Source organism: Indicator indicator, chromosome 4, assembly GCF_027791375.1.
Source record: "Indicator indicator isolate 239-I01 chromosome 4, UM_Iind_1.1, whole genome shotgun sequence".
NCBI classification, from domain to species: domain Eukaryota; kingdom Metazoa; phylum Chordata; class Aves; order Piciformes; family Indicatoridae; genus Indicator; species Indicator indicator.
The window spans coordinates 18,377,686-18,398,041 of NC_072013.1; the positions used below are offsets into that span (position 1 = coordinate 18,377,686).

General features: G+C 40.6%; 1 protein-coding gene across 2 annotated transcripts; it reads right to left on the bottom strand.

The window, feature by feature from the left end:
* Positions 1-713: 713 nt before the first annotated feature.
* TC2N (tandem C2 domains, nuclear) lies at positions 714-20,060 on the bottom strand. Of its 2 annotated transcripts, XM_054400378.1 has the most exons (11): positions 19,994-20,060; positions 19,103-19,336; positions 15,865-16,029; positions 11,443-11,534; positions 10,757-10,832; positions 9,649-9,749; positions 8,712-8,828; positions 7,657-7,848; positions 5,638-5,752; positions 4,972-5,171; positions 714-824 (listed from the first exon to the last, which is right to left on the bottom strand). In XM_054400378.1, the coding sequence occupies exons 1-11, from the start codon at positions 20,058-20,060 to the stop codon at positions 714-716; spliced, it is 1,470 nt and encodes a 489-aa protein (XP_054256353.1). The 2 variants fall into 2 exon arrangements, with proteins under 2 accessions (XP_054256353.1, XP_054256354.1); XM_054400379.1 differs by lacking the exon at positions 7,657-7,848.
* Positions 20,061-20,356: the final 296 nt, after the last annotated feature.

Genomic DNA, 20,356 nt, shown 5'->3' on the forward strand with positions numbered 1-20,356 from the left:
CCAAACAGAGGAAGTCTGGAAGGCCCCACTTGCAAAAATCACAGCTAGACAGAGAAACTCAGACTCAGATTCTCTCTTCAGAGAGAAGAATGGAGGAAAACCCCAGCTACAGGCATGACAGGGTACTGAGCAACCCTTTGTCAAAGACAGAGACTAGGAAAGCCTTTAAGTATTGCCTTATTGCATAGGTCCTTTTATGCCTTCTCCTGCTGCCTAGGCTTTCCCACTTGCTCAGGCACATGTTGCTCTGATCAAATAGTGTCAACACAGGTACACCCCAGAGGCTCAGAGGTACCTAGGACCAAGCCCACTGATCAGACTGATTCCCATAGACTTCAGCATCTGCCAAAGACAAGATTGCAGATGAGGATGACATCAGTGACTACTGGAAAAGATGCTGATTCAAGCTGCTTCTCTTTAATATTGCATTTCTGTGCTCTTACAGAGAGCCTGAAAGGGGAAAAAAAAAACACAAACATTTTTCAAAGCAGATTTTTAAAATTCAAATGAGTGCTTTCCCCAATTCCTAAGTCTTCCTCTTAATAATATTTAGCCAGTATTTCTCTTGGTGAAATGGAATTTTCCCAGTTACCATGCAGTGGAGATCTTCTGAAGAACTTTTGTAGACATTATTATTCTTATTATTTATTCTATTTTAAACAGTGTAGGAATATCTTTGTAGAAAAATCAGTCCTAAGTTCCATCTCCAGTCTTCAAGATGGACCAATGCTATACCATTTAACAACAACTTTTTCAGGGTTGGCAATAGTGTCTTTCCACTGCTCTACTGCTTCGCTGTTATTGCTATCAGAACTTATCCAGATCTGCAGTAGGAAACAAAAAGAAAAATAAAAATTAGTTCACCTGATATAAAACAGAAGCCAGCCTTTATTAGTTCCAAATAAATGCTATAGAAGTGTAGAATGAGATAACAATGTGTAGACTGCAACCAAAGCATAACAGCAACAAATAGAGTTCTATTAGGACTAACATACTTTGGCTTTCAGCTGGAAACACAGGAAGTCTGGGATTAAATTTAGCTTTTGAAACAGTTTAAAGAACTCACTACATACTAATGTTTCCCTTCTTAATAAGGCTTTTTAAGCCAAGCATTCCTTGCTCCATTCAAATGCACGTGCTAGGGTCAAGGGCTCATCAGGGCTAGTGATGGCTCTGTGCATTCAAACTCCAGTTGGCTGCAAGCCATCTGGCCTCCCAGCCTAGCTTGTCCAGCATTTTCATGAACACACTCCAACAGACAGGGCCAAGCCTGCATTCCATGGAGGTTCTGAACATGCCCATACCATACATAGTCACGCAGTAAGAGTCCATTTCTTCTCAGTATTCAATTAATGAATAGTGGTCATTAAATGAGGAAATAAGGTACAAGTAGGAAGTTTCCCCCATTATCACCAGTCTCCACTGCCAAAGAGTTCTGCTTATGTAAGTAGGTATCATTATTTACAGGGCTATTTCCTCAAGTCTTCCAAGAAGGAGTCCTTTTAAGACTTCTCAGAAACCTTCACCATGAAGTACATTTAGCCTACAATGCTGAGGCATGAGTCCTCAAAGAAATGAGAACAATGTCTTCCAGAATACTACAGAGCTGATGTTTCATCCTCGGAGATTCAATGTACATCTTGCTCATGATTAAAGACACGTCTGTAAGAGCAGCCTAATCTAAGTATTGTCTGCTTCGAACAGCATCCAATTAAACATCATTCTGAAGAGCAAAGATAATAGATCCAGCTACACTCATCTTTTTCCAGCTACCCGGCCAATTGCTCAAAGTGTATTTTCCCCTGAGTTATATTTTATGTCTTCATGTGTTATGTGTCAATGTCTGCCTGCATAAGCTAATACAACCTACTCCAAATAACCTCTGAGGAGAAGTAGCTCATTTCCTTCCCCCCTAAAAATAAGATCCATGGTTAAATGTAACTCATCAGATTGAGATGACCTCACATATTGCAAATCATACCCAGTTAATTTTTGTCCCAAGTTAGCACAATTGAAAAAAAAAATAGGTTTTGGGTTTTTTCTTTTCCTACTCCAAACCCAGTTCCACCAACAAGAATCACAGAAAGATGGAATGTGTGACAAGAGGCTTCATAAAATGGAGGAACTTCACATAACTCCTGCTGGCACATCATATCTATAGTACACCAGCATCTCCTGCAACTGTACATCTTCAGTGTGCACAAGAAACATAACCAGAATGGGACAGTACCATTTTCTGTACCTAAGGATAGCAAAGTCCTTCCTCTGACAAAGGACATTACAGTTAGGGTCACAGAATCAAGTCTACGCAATTCCTTTATGCATATAGTAAAATTCTGCTACTAAATCTAGCTGGGTCAGGAAAAGCACAGACCACTGTGAATAAGTCTGGCTTACTACACCAAAAGGACAGAGAGAAGGGGCAGGATGATGGTAAATGGGAACAATCAGAAGGAAAACAACAGAGAATAAAAAAGAATCATAGAATCATTTTGGTTGGAAAAGACCATCAAGATCATTGAGTCCAGCTGTGGACCCAACACCGCCATGGTTATGAAACCATGTTCCTGAAGTGCCATGTCTACACGTTTTTGAATACCTCCAGAGACAGTGACTCTACCACCTCCCTGGCAGCCTATTCCAATGCCTGACCACTCTTTCCAAAAATAATTTTTTCCTAATATCCAATCTAAACCTTCCCTGGCACAAGTTGAGGACATGGCCTCTCATTCTACCACTTGATACTAGAGAGATGAGGCCAACACCAACCTCACCACAACCTCCCTTCATGTAGTTGTAGTGAGCAACAAGGTCTCCCCTCAGCTTCCTCTTCTCCAGACTAAACAATCCAAGTTCCCTCAGTCACTCCTCATAAGACTTGTTCTCTCTAAGCCCTTCACCAGCTGCATTGCCCTTCTCTGGACATGCTGCAGCACGCCAATGTCTTTCTTGTAGTTAGACCCAAAACTGAACACAGTATTCAAGGTGCGGCATCAGCAGCACCAAGTACAGGGGCACCATCACTTCCCTGCTCCTGCTGGCCACACTATTCCTGATACAGGCAAGGATGCTATTGGCCTTCTTGGCCACCTGGGCACATTGCTGGCTCATGTTCAGCCATCTGTCAGCCAGCATCCTCAGCTCCTTTTCTGCTGGGCAACTTTCCAGCCACTCTCCTCCAAGCCTGTGTCATTGCATTGGGTTGTTGTGACTGGAGTGCAGGGCCCAGCACTTGGCCTCGTTAAATCTCATACAACTGACCTCGGCCCATTGATCCAGCCTATCCAGATCTCTTTGAAGAGCCTTCCTACCCTCAAGCAGATCAACATTCCCACCCAATTTAGTGTCATCTGCAAACTTACCAAGGGTGCACTCAACTCCCTCATCCAGATCATTAATAACGATATTAAACAAGACTGTCCCCAAAACTAAGCCCTTGGGAACACCACTTGTGACCAGCCACCACCTGTATTTAACTCCATCCACCACCACTCTTTGGGCCCAGTCAGTCAGCCAGACAATTTTTACCAAGCAAAACATCCACCCATCCAAGCCATGAACAGCCATTTTCTCCAGAGGATGCCACGGGACACAGTGTCAAATGCCTTACTAAAGCCCAGGTAAACAACATTCATGGTCCTGCCCTCATCCACTAAGTGGGTCACCTTGTCATAGATTGGGTTTGCTAAGCAGGACCTGCCCTTCATGAACCCATGGTGACTGGGCCTGATCACCTAGCTGCCCTGCACAGGATGCATAATGGCACTCAAGATGACCTGTTCCATGATTTTCTCTGGCACCAAGGTCAGACGTGCAGATCTGTAGTTCTCATGGTCCTCCTGGACCTTCTTATAGATAAGCATCACATTTGCCAACCTCCAGTCAGCTCACAAGCCTTTCTCAGCTCATAAATAGGAGGTTCAACAGGTACCCTTCCCTGGTTGGTTCCCTCACCAGCTGTGTCAGGAAGTTATCCTACACACACCCTAAGATCCTTTGGGACTGGGTCCCTCTACTGTGTAATATTTCCTGCAGACATCAGGGAAGTTGAAATTCCCCACAAGACCAAGGTCTAGCCATTGTGAGGCTTCTGCCAGATGCCTGAAGAATATTCTCTCCGTCTCTTCATCCTGGTTGTGTGGTCCGTAACAGACTCCCATCAGAATATCTGCTTTGTTACCCTTTCTCCTGATTCTTACCTATAAATACTCAACCCTATCATTACCATCGTTAACCTCAATGCAAATCAAAATACTCCCTGACATACAGGGCCATCCCACTGTCTCTGCTTCCTTGCCTAAAGCCCAGACTACCAAGTTTTATGGTGGTTAAAAATATATGATCACAGAAATGCTTTCAAAGAAATATTACTGATGCTCCAAAGCTCCAGCTGTTTACAAGAGGAAAAAAAAAAGCAGAAAAAAAAAAAGAGAGAAAGAGCACTAACAACAACCAAAAAATCTTGTGTTATCACTTGATTATGGATATTTACAATACTGTGCTCATTTCAGCATTATTTTATGCCAGGAATGCAACCTGATAGCGTAGCTGTTGATACTTCCTTTTACACACAGGTTTGTAAGTGTATTGGTATGGCAAGCCAATGCACTCCCTTTCTGTACAGTATGTTGCAAGTTCTGGATCTCCTGTGAGAGCTTTGTTTCTTTTCTTTAGAAAGCCTAGAAGCAAGGAAGAGATTGTGTGTCTCTCTGGAGGAAGGAACCTTTCATGTAATAATACACACAAAAATTACTTAAGGATTTATTTTTAAAAAGAAAAATCAGCTCCCATCCTGATGTTAGAGTATGTTTGAGAGCCCAGTACTATGCTTTCTTGGGTTACATTCTCGAAGAGTTTATTAGAATTTACTCTTTTGCTATATGGCACCTTATTTAAAGTATTTGAAAACTCATACCAAGAAACTTGTGAAACTGGATTTTAAGTAAACCATGCTAGTTAGCAGAAACCAACCTGTCCCAGGAAGTGTTTTCTTCTCACTGAGCTTCTGCTGTAGAGCTTGATGAGAAAGCTAATTCCTTGTTCGACTTGGCTAACTGGAAAGATCATCATTTCTTGCCACTTCACTTGGCCGTTGGAGGACTTCAGAAGACGAGTCTTCTTTTTGTAGATAATGCCTTCTGTACTAAACATTCCAACTTTCACAAAGAAATCTAGCACAAAAGGGAGGGAAAAAAGTATAGCACACAAAGGGTTACTCACAAACACACCCAAAGAGAAACTGACATGATCCATATGTATGGTTCAAATTGGAACAATTTCCCAAAAGTCTGGCCAAAAAACCTGTACAACAGCTTTCTTGACTAGTCACAGAAACAGTGTGTTCAATAATACTGATTTGATTAGCACAGTATCCAAACAGCAAGTGCAAGCTAATGCTCTTGTATGTCAGGGTTAATATTGGGACAGAAATCTTCCAAAACACATAAACATGTAGTTTCAACCAAACAAAAACTAATCAAGCAAGACATCTGTGGGAACAAGCAGTGCTATTCTACTGCACAATACGTTAGTCTGAGGTTTGTAAGGAATGTTATGAATTGCCAACCCATTTTAGCAGCAATTTACCTGTTACAAATGCTTTTAGACAGGAGGCATGAGACAGCTAGTGCAACTTACTTGAAGAGAGTGGTGTAGATGAAACTGGAAGGTTTTGTGCTTCAAGAATCTGTAACTGAATCCTCCTGTTTACTGCTTGAAAACAAGTTCCTATTTGAAGTTCTGCATGGCGCACCTACAAGCAGAAGAATGTTGCCATAACATCTGGAATAAGTTGCTTATAAACTCAGGAAACACAGGAATTCTGTCATATGTTGGGCTCCCACATTTCTATCCAGGATTTCCTGGACAGAAATACAAGCATGCATTGTATACACAACCTGCAGATGCACAGTAAGTGCATCTTGCACTTGTCAGAGCTGCAGTGCATGTGCTCCACTGATGGACTGCTTATGTGCAGAGCACGTATGGCACTCATGGGCTGAAGCCAGAGATAGTGGCCAAATAAACAAGTCCTCCGTTTTCACCTGGGAAAGATTTCTCAAGGGTAATAACACACACAGAAGGAAAAACAGACATGCAGTTTGTAGCTCTACTAAACCTGGGTGTGGAAGTGAGAGACCAGGTATGCCTCACTAACACAAAAACCTTATGAGTTCTTCTCCCACACTTGTGACATTTGCAGTATGGAGATATAAGCAATGCTATCCATGGATACGAGGCCCCATCACTTAGTGTCATGAGTGTCTAAGGTGACTACATGTTGTGGACTTTCCTAAGTTATGGAAGTACTCGTGGTTTACATGCCTGTGCATCAGCCCACATACACCTCCCCACAGACACTCTAAAGATACGGAGATCTCCAGTTGAATTTTTGCTAGTGGCAAAGTTGCTTTGAAGCATCTTCATTACTGTACATTACATTAATGTACTCTGAACATTATAAGAACAGCAGGAGGACAGTGGAGATCCATCTTTCCTGGCATCCTCCACTTAAAAGGACTTGCTAATCCTGATTCCCTTCAAGTTTTAATGCACTTCAGTGCAGCAAATTGCACCAAGCAAGAGAGTAATAGGTCTGAATAAGAGAAGTGAGGCTCCAGTTCAAAGAGACCCAAGTTCTCTTTGCAGCTCAGCTGAAAAAATTTCTATGTAACCCTGTGAAGAAGCCACTCATATCTGAGCTTTGGCTCTCTATCGGCAAACGGCGTAGTTCGCTGCCTCACAGGACAGTACAGGGATGAATTCCAGCAGTATCTGGAGGGCTCATGCGTAAAATGGTGAGGAAAGCCAACACAGAGAGAAAAACTATGAGATGATTCAAGAATTTATGAAGCAGCTTCTAAAACAGCTTCCCTTTTTGTTTAATTTTACTGCTTTTGAAGCAATAGAACTAAACTTAGAATTCAGAACTAAAACATGTCAAGTGTTAGCTTATGTTTGAAATCAAGAGTATCACTCATATTTCTCAGACATACTTAGATAAAATTTGCTTTTGAATTGCTAGTTCAAGTTTAATTTGTTGAAAATACAACTGTCTAGACACAATCTGTAAAAGAAACAAACAAAGTGAGGGCTGGGGGAAGGAAATCCCACTGTGCAAACCACCTGCTTCTTATTACACTAATGGAAATGAATTGTCTGAATTATTGCTTCACAGCACGCAGTCTGAACATTAAATATATACCAATCTCTGCAGTCTCAAGCCACTGAAGCTTTTAGCACTTTTCTTCCATAACATATGCATATTCCATTTGGTATGAGCTCTTGCTGTGAGTCCTAAGGATCTTCTGATACTTTCTGGTTGGAAATGGGCAATTACCCAGTGTCCCTTGCTAAACATTTCTCCAGAATGTCCCTCCCTAAAGCTGTGGGCTATGGTGTGGAAGAACTTGCTCTAGTTCTTTTCCCAGAAACAGCTGCAGTTTATGACCAGAACAGCTATGTGCAGAATTGAAAAGTCTGCATTTTTCCTCATCAAAATGCTGTTCCCAAGAAAGTGGCAAAAAAAGCAGCAGAAGAAAAGAAACCCCCCCAAAATACCTCTGTTTAACACTGAATTAGTCCTGAATGATTTTACTTCCATTTCTAGCAACTATTTCTGGGTAATATAACAACATTTTCAGTATTGGCACTTACAGGTGCTTTGGAAGGAGGAGATACATCTAGCCAATGACTTGACTCTTCTGAGCTGAGCTCCCGCAGTGCCAAGGAGCATTCTCCAATAGTTTTTTTCCTGGGAGTCTGTGTCTGGATTTTAAATACCAATCTGACAGCCTGCAGGCTTTGCAGTTTAATAGCAAATACAAAAGTTTCCATAAATTCAATGTCCTAGAAAGAAAAAAAGAGAGGGGTAACACCACCATTGTAAGGGAGTTGCACCAAGCCTGAAACCTAGAAACCTAGGCATTCTGGTGCTATAGCTACTGCTCCCAGTTACCCTTGGCTGCCATGGAAAAGTGTGCTTTTACAATGGTAAGCCCCCATGGAATCACCACCTGCCACATCCTGGCAGGGACAAAGCTCTGGATTTTCACTACTGTAACAAGCTGAGGCCATCTCTTCTTTACAACAGCATACACACATCATCATAGCAAATTCTCCCTTTTGCTGCACTGTCTCCTGATAATTTTCTTTTCTTGTATCTTTCACATTATAGGAGGCTTATGTTGCTTTATCTTTCACCCCCTCAAAAACACCCTCTTACTGCCATCATCAGGAATCTGTTCCCACGAGACCAGTTCTTACTTTCTGTAGAGAGGATGCATGAACTTTGACTCCTGCTCTAATGAGAGGCAGTACATCATCTACCTTCCCTGGGGTGAATGTGTACCACATGATGCCCAGTCTTCCTCCAGTGCCCCACCACTGAGCTGCCAAGGCCAGCAGCTCATGTTTCAGTCTGCTATGAGCCTTTCTGTCCTGCAGACTTGGGAGAGAAGGAAAGCAACAGTACAGTGCAAGGGGGAGGAAGTGGAACAAGGCTCGGAACAGGATTTTAAGAAGACAGAGGTGTGGGAGGGATGGGGTCAGAGAGGCAAGGTAGTGTGAGGAAGCAACCTGAACCTAGGCAACTACCACAGCAAACATGGCATAGGAGGGAATGTTTGGTCCGTTTAAAAAAATCTATTCACATTTCACTTTTCTTTTGGGGTGGAAACAGATTTGCCAGTGTTTTCACTGCCTCTACTTACACTGCAACCTTCCTTGGCAGAAGATCTGAAATGTACTGGTTTGGGCAGTGTGAGAATTCCCTTGACACAGATACGAGGATTTTCCCCACAGCTAGAAGGCCAGCTCAGGTCTTTGCACTGCAACATTGAACACAGTCAGTTTAGATAATGTATGACTCTGGCCTTCAGTTAATAATTCTTGTAATATTGAATATAAATCAGAGGCAGTATTATGATTGCACCACTTCAGATAATTAAAGAATTAATTTTCACAAGCAGAGAGTAAAATGTTAGTCAGTAGATTTTAATGATTTTGCTATGTAGCAGTTTGACAACAGATAAATAACAACATCCCTTAGCACAGTATTTATCACTTGATGTAGTTATGAGGTTTCTGACTACTAAAAGTTTCGTTACCTAAAAATTATTCACAGTTCCTTAAGTGTATAAAACAGTCAGTGTAACAGTATCACATCAGCTATCAGAAAAGACACATGAATCTACATGTCCTCAAAGTGCTATTATGGTTTTGCCCTGGGGGAATTGTTAGTGTCATTTAAATACTGTCTCCAAAGTAGGTCCAATTTTTTGCCTTCAAATTTCCACAGAGCACCAGACTATGACCAGATCAGCTTTCTTAACCATGCCGAATAGGTACTCAGTCCACAATCAGAATACACAGATAGTAACATAAGAAGTGATATACTAATTTTTACTACTCACTACAGCAGAACACAGGTTGACACAGTACCTCCTCCACTGGAGGAAGATACTTTGAAAAAAGCCCAGTATTACATTTGACTGAACTTTGTTTACATTAATACTTAGATGCAATTTTCTTTTTCTCCTAAAAGTATTCTTTAAAATAACAGACAGTCAAATTGAATGAGAATTAACACTAAGTACAGTAAAACAGCCATGAGTGAATAATAATCAAGTTACTATTATATTTGCTTACATGTAAAACTGTAATCCAAATCTGTTCTACGGAAGAAACATAACACAACTTCACATTCAGTCTTCCAAAGTCTCGTTCATCACCTGATAATGTAATAGTATCTATGGAAGAAAGCCAGTTAGAGTTTTTAGAAGTAATACAGTATCTTAGAAGTTCCTCTCAAGAAAAATTGAACTCATTAGCAAGTGGACTGCCTATCTTTGAAAACTTCTCTCAAAGTAAGCTTGAAATATCTTAACATTTACATTTTAAGGACAAAATATCCCAGGACAAAATAGCCTGACCTTCCACAGAGCTAAAAGTCTTCATGTTTGCCTCGGTTATCTCTGCTGAATTTAGTAACTTCTGTTATTAAATTCAAACAAACAGCTTTTAGAACGGGGGGGGGAAAAAATGCATGTGCCTGAGACACCCAGAACACATCTATAACCTATCAGTTCCCTAAATTACTTGCAATATTAAGTTTAAAAAAAAGCCTGCTTTTTATCTTTCTCAAATTTTAATTCCAGCCTAGTAAACATTTTACTTTTACACTTTTCTCCAAGTCAGAAGAGCCATTTACTATCTAGTGTTTCTCTGCCATGACTGAAACTAGGTCACTGTCCTTCAGTCTTCTTTTTCAGGAGACTGGATGAAATTCTGACTTCCAGCAGGGTGATTTTAGAGGGTTGATTTTGCAGTATCTCCACCTCTTCAGAATTCTTTCATAAATAAGGATGCTAGGTTTGCATGCAATACAGTTGTCTAATTCTCAGCGCAATACGGCTATTGGATTCCAGGCATTTCCCGCAGTGAAGGAGTGGAGCTGTGACCAAGGTGATGTATCCTATCCCAACAGAACATCTGTAATTCCTTTGTTCACTGGGGTAGTAAATCCAGGGATGAATTTTTAAAAACCATGAGAACCTCTCAAAAGCTCATTTACTCAATCTGCTGACAACAGAAAGGTTAAAGTCCAAAACTCTTAATTTCAAATTGCAAAGTAACCTTCAAACTGACTTGATAATCAGATTCCTCTTTAAAAAAAAATATTTATAAACAATCAACAGTAGAGAGAGCTTCATGTTTCAAATGCAAATACTTCATTACACAGAAAACAAAACATTACCCAGACTCCTGTTACTGCCTTGTGAATCCTTCCTGGAAGAGGTACTGCTAGGTACACTGGAGAATGAATCGTATCTCTAGGAGCAAGAAAAAGAAAAGCCACTTCATTCAGAGCAACAGATGCAAAAAGTCTGAGAGATTCTATCATTAGACAAGACATGATGAAAACAAAACAACAGTCACTTTCAAAGAATTGTCTCATTCCCTAGTAACCTCTTGATCCAGCAGCATGGAATTACTACTTTGATGCAAAAAGCTAATAGAGGACATGTATGACCAGCACAGACTTTTTTGTCTCACTGAAACATATATGCAACTTTATCTTCAAACCCCCCCCCCAAAAAAAAAGCAGTGAGTTTTTTTGTGTCAGTTGAAACTTCCAGTGTTTCACATTTCAACTATTGGGAGAAATCACAAGATGACTAACCACAACCTCTTGTCTGTCTTATAATGCCTAACAGGCTGTTCAGGTTTCTCAACAGCCCCATTGGGTCAGAAAAGCAGTGTTCAGAGGAGACATCAAGGAAAAGCCTCTTGGTATTGGTCAAGATGTTGAACTTTTCCCCCTAGTCCTTTCAGTGAGTAGTACAATGCCTTCACTGTTGACTTTGACAACACAATGGACAGGAACATATACACCAAGGAAGCTTAGTTTTCAGTACAACCTAAGTTACATGGGGAACTCACCTTCATGAATCGATGAGGTGGGCTTCTGAGATCAAACATTGAACGACTTACATCAAATGATCCAGGCAAAGCACTAGGTCTTAAATCACTAACTAAAAAGACAAAGAGAAGAATGCAGATCATGTAAGCACCATTGCTAGAAAAAAAAAAACATTAATAAGCTTAAAAAAAAAAAAAAGTAGTCCTTTGGTAGAATTGAAACCTATCTAAATAACATCTAAAGAAGGATGTAATTCTGGGGGCCATGTCTAAGCATGTGGAGGAAAAGAAGATTATCAGGAATATTCAGCATAGATTCAAGAAGGGGAAATCATGCTTGACCAATCTGATAGCTTTCTATGATGGTGTCATCAGATGGGTAGATGGGGGGAAAGCAGTGGATGTTGTCTGCCTCCACTTCTGCAGGGCATGTCACTGTCTCTTGTAACACCCTGATAGGTAAGCTTAGGAAGTGTGGGTTAGATGAGTGGGCAGTGAGCTGGATTGAGAACTGGTTGAATGAGAGTGCAGAGGGTAGTGAACAACAGTGTAATGTCTACTTGGAGGCCTGTGGCTAGTGGTGTTTCCCAGGGGCCGGTATTGGGTTTGGTCTTGCTCAACATACTCATCAACAACCTGGATGAAGGAACAGAGTGTGCTCTCAGTAAGTTTGTTGATGATACAAAACTGGAAGAGGTAGCTGACACACCAGAACGCCATGCTGCAATTCAGTGAGACCTGAATAGGCTGGAAAGTTTGACAGAGGTTAACCTCATGAAGTTCAGTAAGGGCAAATGTAGAGTTCTCTGCCTGGGGAGGAATAACACCATGCATCAGTACAGGTTGACATGCTGGAAAGGAGCTCTATGGAGAAGGACCTGGGAGTGTTGGTGGACAAGTTCACCACGAGCCAACAACGTGCCCCCATGGCCAAGACAGTCAACATTATTCTGTGGTGCATTATGAAGAATGTACCAGCAGGTCCTCTCCCTCTACTCTGCCCTGGTGAGGTTGCACCTGAAGTATTGTGTCCAGTTCTGGGCTACCTAAGAAGGACAGGAAACTACTGGATAGAGTCCAACAGAGGGCCACAAAGATGATTAGTGAATTGGAGCATCTCTCTTATGAGGAGAAGCTGAGAGACCTGGGGCTTTTTCACCTGGAAAAGAGAAGACTGAGATGGGATCTCAGAAATGTATAGAAATATCTGAAGTTTGGAGGTGAGGAGGATTGGGCTAGGCTCTTCTCAGTGGTGGCCAGTGACAGGACAAGGGGAACACGTACAAACTAGAACACAAGAGGTTTCACTCAAACTTAAGGAGAAACTTCCTTTACTTAGAGGGCGGTAAGAACACTGGAACAGGCTGTCCAGAGAGCTGGTGGAGTCTCCATCTCCGGAGACTTTCAAATCAATATCTTAATTCCATTCTTTGAAATGGTTCAAATTACTTAGACACACTGGGAATGGAAAGCCCTGCCTCTAAGTTATTTCCTCTAGAAGTTTTTTTTTAGCAGATGCTTTAGCAAAACACAAAACTTTGTCTTTAAATTGGGTTAGCCAGAACTGGGGCTTAACCCAGTCTCCTTTTCAAATTTCTCCACAGTAAAGATCCCAGTGGCAAACACATGCTGCCTTTTATACTTATCTCACTGGCTTTACTAATTTCAGTGTCAAGTTACTATACTCTGTACCCTTGCTAGATCTCAGACATTATTTTCTAGAAGGGCAGTTTCCTCAGCAGTTGAAGGTGGTTAAGTAAATCATATCAGTTTTCTTTTGACCTTGAGGCAATACAGAGCTAAAACACATTGTCTATGTGTGTTAGGCAGCAACAGTAGAAAATAAGAGCAGAACTAATGCCGCTGTTTCAGGAATCTCTGGTGACTCCAGTAATGTTCAGGAGGTTTTTAAAGTCTTCCAACTTCAAAATTAACCCACACTGAAATGAATGAAAGCAGACTTCTAGGACTACCTGATGCAATGAAATCATTTTTGTTGCAATGCTGTGTTACAGTATTTCAGAAGACTTCCATTTCAGTTCACAGATCACAGCTTAGTAGAATTACATCATTCATTACTAAAAATTTATTTCCCTTTTATTGCTCTCAGTTTTACCTAATTACACTTATTGTGAGATGTGTACCAAGGAAGATAAAGACAACAAAATATAAAGGAAGTTTTGATAACCCGTGGGAGGAAAATGAAAGTAACAACATAATTTAGATAAAATGTAGTGAAAGTCTGTATGTCTGCCACGAGTTCCAAATTCTCTCTTGTTCATGACAATAAAGGGCTGAGTTGTTTACTGAATCTGTTGTTGAAATTATATCACAGGAAGCCTAGAAACATCCTTTAATATAATGGGATTAAATAGGAAAGACTAGCCCATTACTTGATATGAAACTGGTCTTGGTTATAGAAATTAATTGCATATCCAGTACTCCTGACTTTCACAAACTACTGGGAAACATCCACTTGAGCCTACAGGTTACAAATCACTGAAACACTTTAAAAACTGTTTCTAGTAAACCTAGTTAAGTTTTCAAATACCATGAAGATGGTGGTAGGGAGGAGATGGTGCCTTTTTCAAAAACTTGTATTTTTAATGGAAACAAAAAAGACACTGAGAAAGTGGTCATAAAATAAATAAGAAACCGCCCCCCCCCCCCCCAAATCACTGAACATTTTAAATCATAAACATATGCTGTTTACCAATAATAGCAAGAATTTTTTGAAAATATTAATGCATTTATTTTTCATTTAGTTTGTTGGTTTGGGTGGGTTGTTTGCTTTTTTAAGATGAAGAGGAAAGACTTCACATAAAAATTCAAGAATTTCACTTCACACCTTCCAAATAAACATGTTCTGTAGCTCTAAGCCCACACACAAGAACACAAAATAGCCTTAGAGTTTTACTTAAACAGCTGTCAAAAAACTCTGGAGGACGAAGACACTTCAGAACTGTACTCTAGACACACTTAAGTGACATTTCTTGTGTTTAAGCTTACTAAGACAAACTAGTGAAGCCTTTATACTTAGCTTGAAGAAAAATGGGTAAGAGAGGGAATGAACTGAAGATGTTCAAGACAGCTTTATAAAACCCATTTGGCTCCCACTACAGGTGCTAACAAAGCTTAGCAAAACAATATGCATTAAAGACTGCTAAATTTTTAATATGTTTTGTTCTCTTAAGGAAAAATAATGGAGTAGTCTTTTAATGTAATCTCTATGATGATTCAGATTCAGTTTTAAAACCAGACCCAGACTGAGGCATTTCCCTCAGCTGCAAAATAAGCAGGGTACCTCATTCTACATGTCTTTAAAAGAGCATGCTGTTGCCAGCTTCTGATTCAGTAGAGGTGTGTATATTTCTTTGAGTGTATGAGTGAATGTGTTTGTCTAAGCAATCACTTACAGCAAGTTAACACTTAGTCATCTCCTTTAAACAGCATTCATTACAGGATACAAATACCAATTTTTTATCTAGGTAGTCAAACACCTTCTATCTAACTTTTATTATCTCACAGCCCTCCCCTGTTCTTCAACACATGCAATGTGTGAGGACATTTTGGCACTTTCAAAAGCAAACTGCAAAAAAGCTGGCATATAGCATCACTTCCTATTTTGCACCTGTTGTTATCTCCTCCTGAATGATTTTTGGTGCTTATTTCCCTCTCCCTATACACTCCTCAGGTATTCTTTTTCTGTCTCACTCACTCTTATTCCTGGTAGCTGGAATCTCCAGTAGTGCATGCTGTTTTGAGCATCTCCCCTATGATGAGAGACTGAGATCCCTGGGGCTGTTTAGTCTTGAGAAGAAAAGACTGAGAGGCGATCTGATAAATGTCTATAAATATATGAGGAGTGGGTGTCAAGTGAAGGGGGCCAGGCTCTTTGGTGGTACACAGTAATAAGACAAGGAACAATGGATACAAACTCCCACATAGAAGGTTTCACCTCAACATGAGGAGAAACTTCTTTTAGTGAGGATGACGGAGCACTGGAACAGTGGTCTCTCTTGTGGAGTCTCCTTCTCTGGACACATTGAAAACCCACCTGGATGTATTCCTGTGTGGACTATCCTAGGTGATACTGCTTTGGCAGGGGGGTCAGACTCAATGATCTCTAGAGGTTCCTTCCAATTTCATACATTCTGTGATTCTGTCAATCATGGGCAGCTACACTAGCTAGTTTTGCTAACTTGTCAACCTTGATGCAATGCATGCAAGCCGCCTTAAAGCCCTCAAAACACAGAAAGTAACAGCACAGATGGAAATGGATCAGAGCTAGCTCCACAGATTGATTCACCAACGAAGAAGCGTCTGTAGCATATAAAGCAGTTTGAGAACTGCTATAATCAAACACGTCTTGTCTTTTTAATCATAGCTATAGATCTTGGGAAAGGAAGAGAGACACAGAAGTCAGTGTGTGGTCCTCCTCACCTGATCCATATAATTTCCTGTGGTCTGATTTTGCTTGGAAGCGCCTAGTCAGATCCGGCGAAACGCGGTGCTCCAGATAGAAGGGGTTGTACACGTCATAGTGGGGCCACTGGTACATGCTGTGCAGTTCTGCTTTCCGGTCACCGCATGAGGCTCTGGCAGATTCTGTGGAGCACAAGGAAACATCAAATGCAAGTGTTCCAGACATAACATATACTGGTGGCTTCCTAGGCATTCAGAGTGCCTTCAGGGCGAAGGACAAAATATTTCAACAGTATCTGCTTTGGGAAAAGAAAAAAAAATAAGAAAAAGAGAAAGAAAAAGAAAACACACATTATGCATTATGTCGGATTTCCAGTGTACTAGCAAACACTGGAATTAAAATGGCCATAAAAATCTATGCATAGCCTGTCTTGGAGTTCCACAGTAAATTGCCTAACTAGTTGAAATACAGAAGGCTTCAAAGACAGACAGCAAGACAGAAATGAAGAGGAAAAGTAGGGCCATATGTACAGAACATCTCTGACATTTGGCTGCCTAAGCCCCAGACATTCCCACTTGGCTAATGGGCCCAAGACCTTCAGGAGGGTCTTGTATGGAAAGATAATGCAACTTGTGACTGCAGTCTCATTGTCATCCAGTTTCCATAAGAAGCCTGTCAATGGTAAAATCACTGGTCCAGAATGACTTGAACTGTTGGCTGAGGCTCAAGTAGACAGATCTAAGAATACTTGAATTCCAGCCCTTTACTCAGCCCATTACAGCACAGCTGTCCTATTTTATTTATAATATTTTCAGGAAAAAAAAAAAAACATGTATGTCTTGGTCAGCAGAACAGTAAAGAGCCCTGCTGTAGTGCTTCATTTTGGCTGTTTGGAGTGAAAATAAGCCATATAGAACAGTACAGTAGAGAATAGGGATGGGGTGACCTGGATTCTGCCAAGCTGTGACATTTGCTTGCTTTACCTCCCTGGACTTCAACCTATCTGTTACGAAGCTCTTTACCTCATTATGAAGTGTTTTCAATTCTGCAAGTGTGTTGCACCATAAGAGGCAAACTATTATTGATATAAAATCTTTTCCTCCAGGTGTTGGTAGAGTAAGTAAAAAAGAATAACTAAACCAGTGAGCTGAAACATAAGAGATGATTATACAAGAATTCAAGTATAATGGGCTTGAGGATGAATGCTAGAAGTGAGGCCATATGGAATGCTCCAGAGGAGATGACAGAAAAGCCAGTGTTCCAGTCCAGGAGCATACTTCTTCTGCTAGCTTACTTCTGTGAGAGCATGAGAGACTCTTCAGTCACCACTGAAAAAAAAGGCTGCCAGAACTTAATTGCTTTCAGAAGGGATGCCAAGAGCTAACACTGAGCACGTCCTGATTCACTACAGGAAAATGATCAGATGTGTGCAGAAACTGGAGTGGCATTGAGAGCAGAACTTAGGCTTCTACAGATATTTAATAACAGTCTAAGAAGCAAATATTCTAAATAAATTTTTTAAATATACTGGTGCTTTGGCTAATGAGAAGAAGGAATGACAGCACACTTCACTGTATTTAGTAAATCTCCCTAAAACAGTAAACTTTGCATTTTTAAACACAACTCAATGAGGCTTAAAAAGCTGTACTTTAAAAAGATAAGTATTTATATTTGGAAAGAGAAATGGAAGATGTCTACTGGGCGTAAGAGCTACTTTTCAAACATTTGCTCAAGAATTTAAAATATTGGCTCAAGAGAGACAATTATGAAGAGTCAGGTGATCTTGCCAGAAGATCTACCAGCTTTATAGCCTAAGGGCCACCCTGTTCACCAGGTTCTCCAGAAATGGTGATGAACTCACAATGAAGACAAAGCACTGGTTTATAAGACACTGACTGGTAACAAAGAAAACATTCAGCTAAAGGTTGTTAGACATCTTTTCCCTGGAGAACACAAGTGCCTCAAGAGTCCTTGATGGACTTCTCTCTACAGTATCTTGAGGACGAGGTAAGACAAAGCAAGGCAGAGCCTGAACCCATACCCGGTAAGAAAGGGTTACAAGGAGCATGTCATGCATTTCCATGCCATGTCCAAGTATGGACAAGAATAGCTACTGAAGCAGCAGGCAACTGGGATGCTGAAAGACACCAGCCTCAGAGGAGGACGGCCTCACATGTTCTACATCCAGCTGTTAACTTGCCTGTCCATGCCTGGTGAGGCAGACATCACAAATAAACCCCACTAAAAAGACTGGGCACAGAATGGCCCATCTATACCAAATAGCTCTGCTAGGCCAACTAGCTTTGCTCTGGTGTCATTAATACCAGCAGGAGCAAGTGAGGTTGAAAAGGCAGCTTGGTAACAGTTGTGCAGGAGTAGAAAAGAAGCAATGGCAAGGACCTAGGGAGAAAAGAGGGAGTAAACTCACACAATGCAAAAGAGTAAAGTAGCACTGGAGCAGTTATTTTGCACACATGGTTGACTTTGTTCAGTAATTAAGGTTTCCACCCTCAGGAAAGAAATAGTCACACAGAACTAAAAGCATATCACCAACTTATCATGCCCTTAAGGCAAAGCAGCTCAAGAGAAAAGCATTCAACTCTAGGGAACAATTGTGACAAAATTTTCCCTTACCTAATTCTAGGCATCTCCTGGCAGGACCAAGAGCCTAGCAATAGTATAAGCTCTGTTACTCATGTTACTGGGCCAGGCTCCTATTCTATTTAAATGCCACAGTGCCCAAATTGCATGCACATCATGTTGGTAGTCTGAGCATGAGACTAATTGGCAGTACAGGACTGTTGTGAAGCAAAGAATCACAGTGCACTATGAATAAGTTATAGCTTTTTACCACTGAGAACTGTTACGGAAAAAGGAAGATGCGTTAGTATGTTAAAACACATAACACATTAAACATGAAAGCCAGACCACACTCCTTCTTTACTTGAATGATCTGGACCTGGGGATGTGTTAGGTTTCTCCTTGCCTCAAATAAATTCTTTACTAAAGCTTCTTTCTCCTTTAAGTGTCTTCCACTCCTCTGAGTATGAGCACTGGTGTGCAATCCTCCCTTTCAATTTTATTCATGCAATATCACAGACACTGACAGTGGAATGACATCCTTCCCAAAAGCTCTCAGAGAGAAAAGAAACAAGACCAGGCTTTTGTTTTCTAAACATTTGTTTTCAGCAGGAATACTTGATGACTTTCAAGTAAAGTTAACCAACTATTTCAGTAATTCTGTTTGTATTTTACCTTGAATTGCTCCAGCATGCGAGATACTAGGAAGGTTCTTCGGCTGTACATAAGACAATTTGAATGGAGGGACCACAAATGGTACCTCCTGACCATCCAGGGGCAGTTTAGAAAGCAGATAATCCTCTGAACAGCCAACCTGACACTTCACTGACACAGAAGACAACGGAGGCTTCTCTACAATAGCTGGCTTGCTTGAGGCTGCTGCTTCGGATTTCTGCGCCATGGAAAACGCTAAAAATAAAGAGCAAGAAAACCAGACAGTCCACACATGCATTAAGTTTTGAACAATACTATGAACAGATCTCTTTTTTTTATTAGGATCTGTGCTTGATATATTACTTAGCAGCTGCTTGTATTCAGTCTTACCAGCATTCAGGATTAGCACCTGGAAAATATATTAATCCTCATGACACCTGTAGTGATCCAAACTCTTCGTTGCCCAAGCTTCTATATTTATAGCTACCTTGCTCTTAAGTTCATTTTTACAAGAGGTATACTTGTACCATAGGAGAGATCTTCAAACAACTAAGACACCAAAGAAAATCTTAACAGTAAATCCACAGGAGTTAAAAAAAAAATAATTGTTCACTCCTGAATGTCTGAAAAAAACCCAAGACCTTTACACAACTTTAGGTAAGAAAGTTGGGTGTTTTGGACAATATTCTAGGCTTCAGAGCAGACTTCAGACAAGTGTTATTTTTCTGTTCTAATTCATAACACTAACAAGCCTGTGTTCAATCTCCAAGTGGAGGTATGGAAGGAATTTTCAATGCTGTAAAAATTGAAGTTTATCAGGGGCGACACAGTTATTTTATTAATAGGAAATCTCATCATTACTGAAGTCAGAACAGCAGAATCCTTAGTTAATGTCAGCATGCCAGAACTCACGATCATTCTTCTCTTTTTCCACGCAGAAACACAATTTACAGCAGTTTTTTATACATTCTGTTGCCATTGTTTTCAGTGCTGCAGTTTAGAGGAGACCACAATGAACGATCCAGTGTGGCTATCAAACCTGAAAAACACAGTAAAACAAACTGTACTACATGGGAAGAACTGGAATCAAAATGCATATTATCCGTTAGTTAATACACAGTCCCAGGGTCAATGAGAAAGTTCTTCCAGTCATAAAAGGATGAGAACCATTGGATTTCTTTCACTAAGACAAATTATTTTTTCTATGAAAGCATACAGAAAGAGAGAGTAATTCTAATGTATGGCTTCCATGTACTTTCAGTGACCCACTCAGAC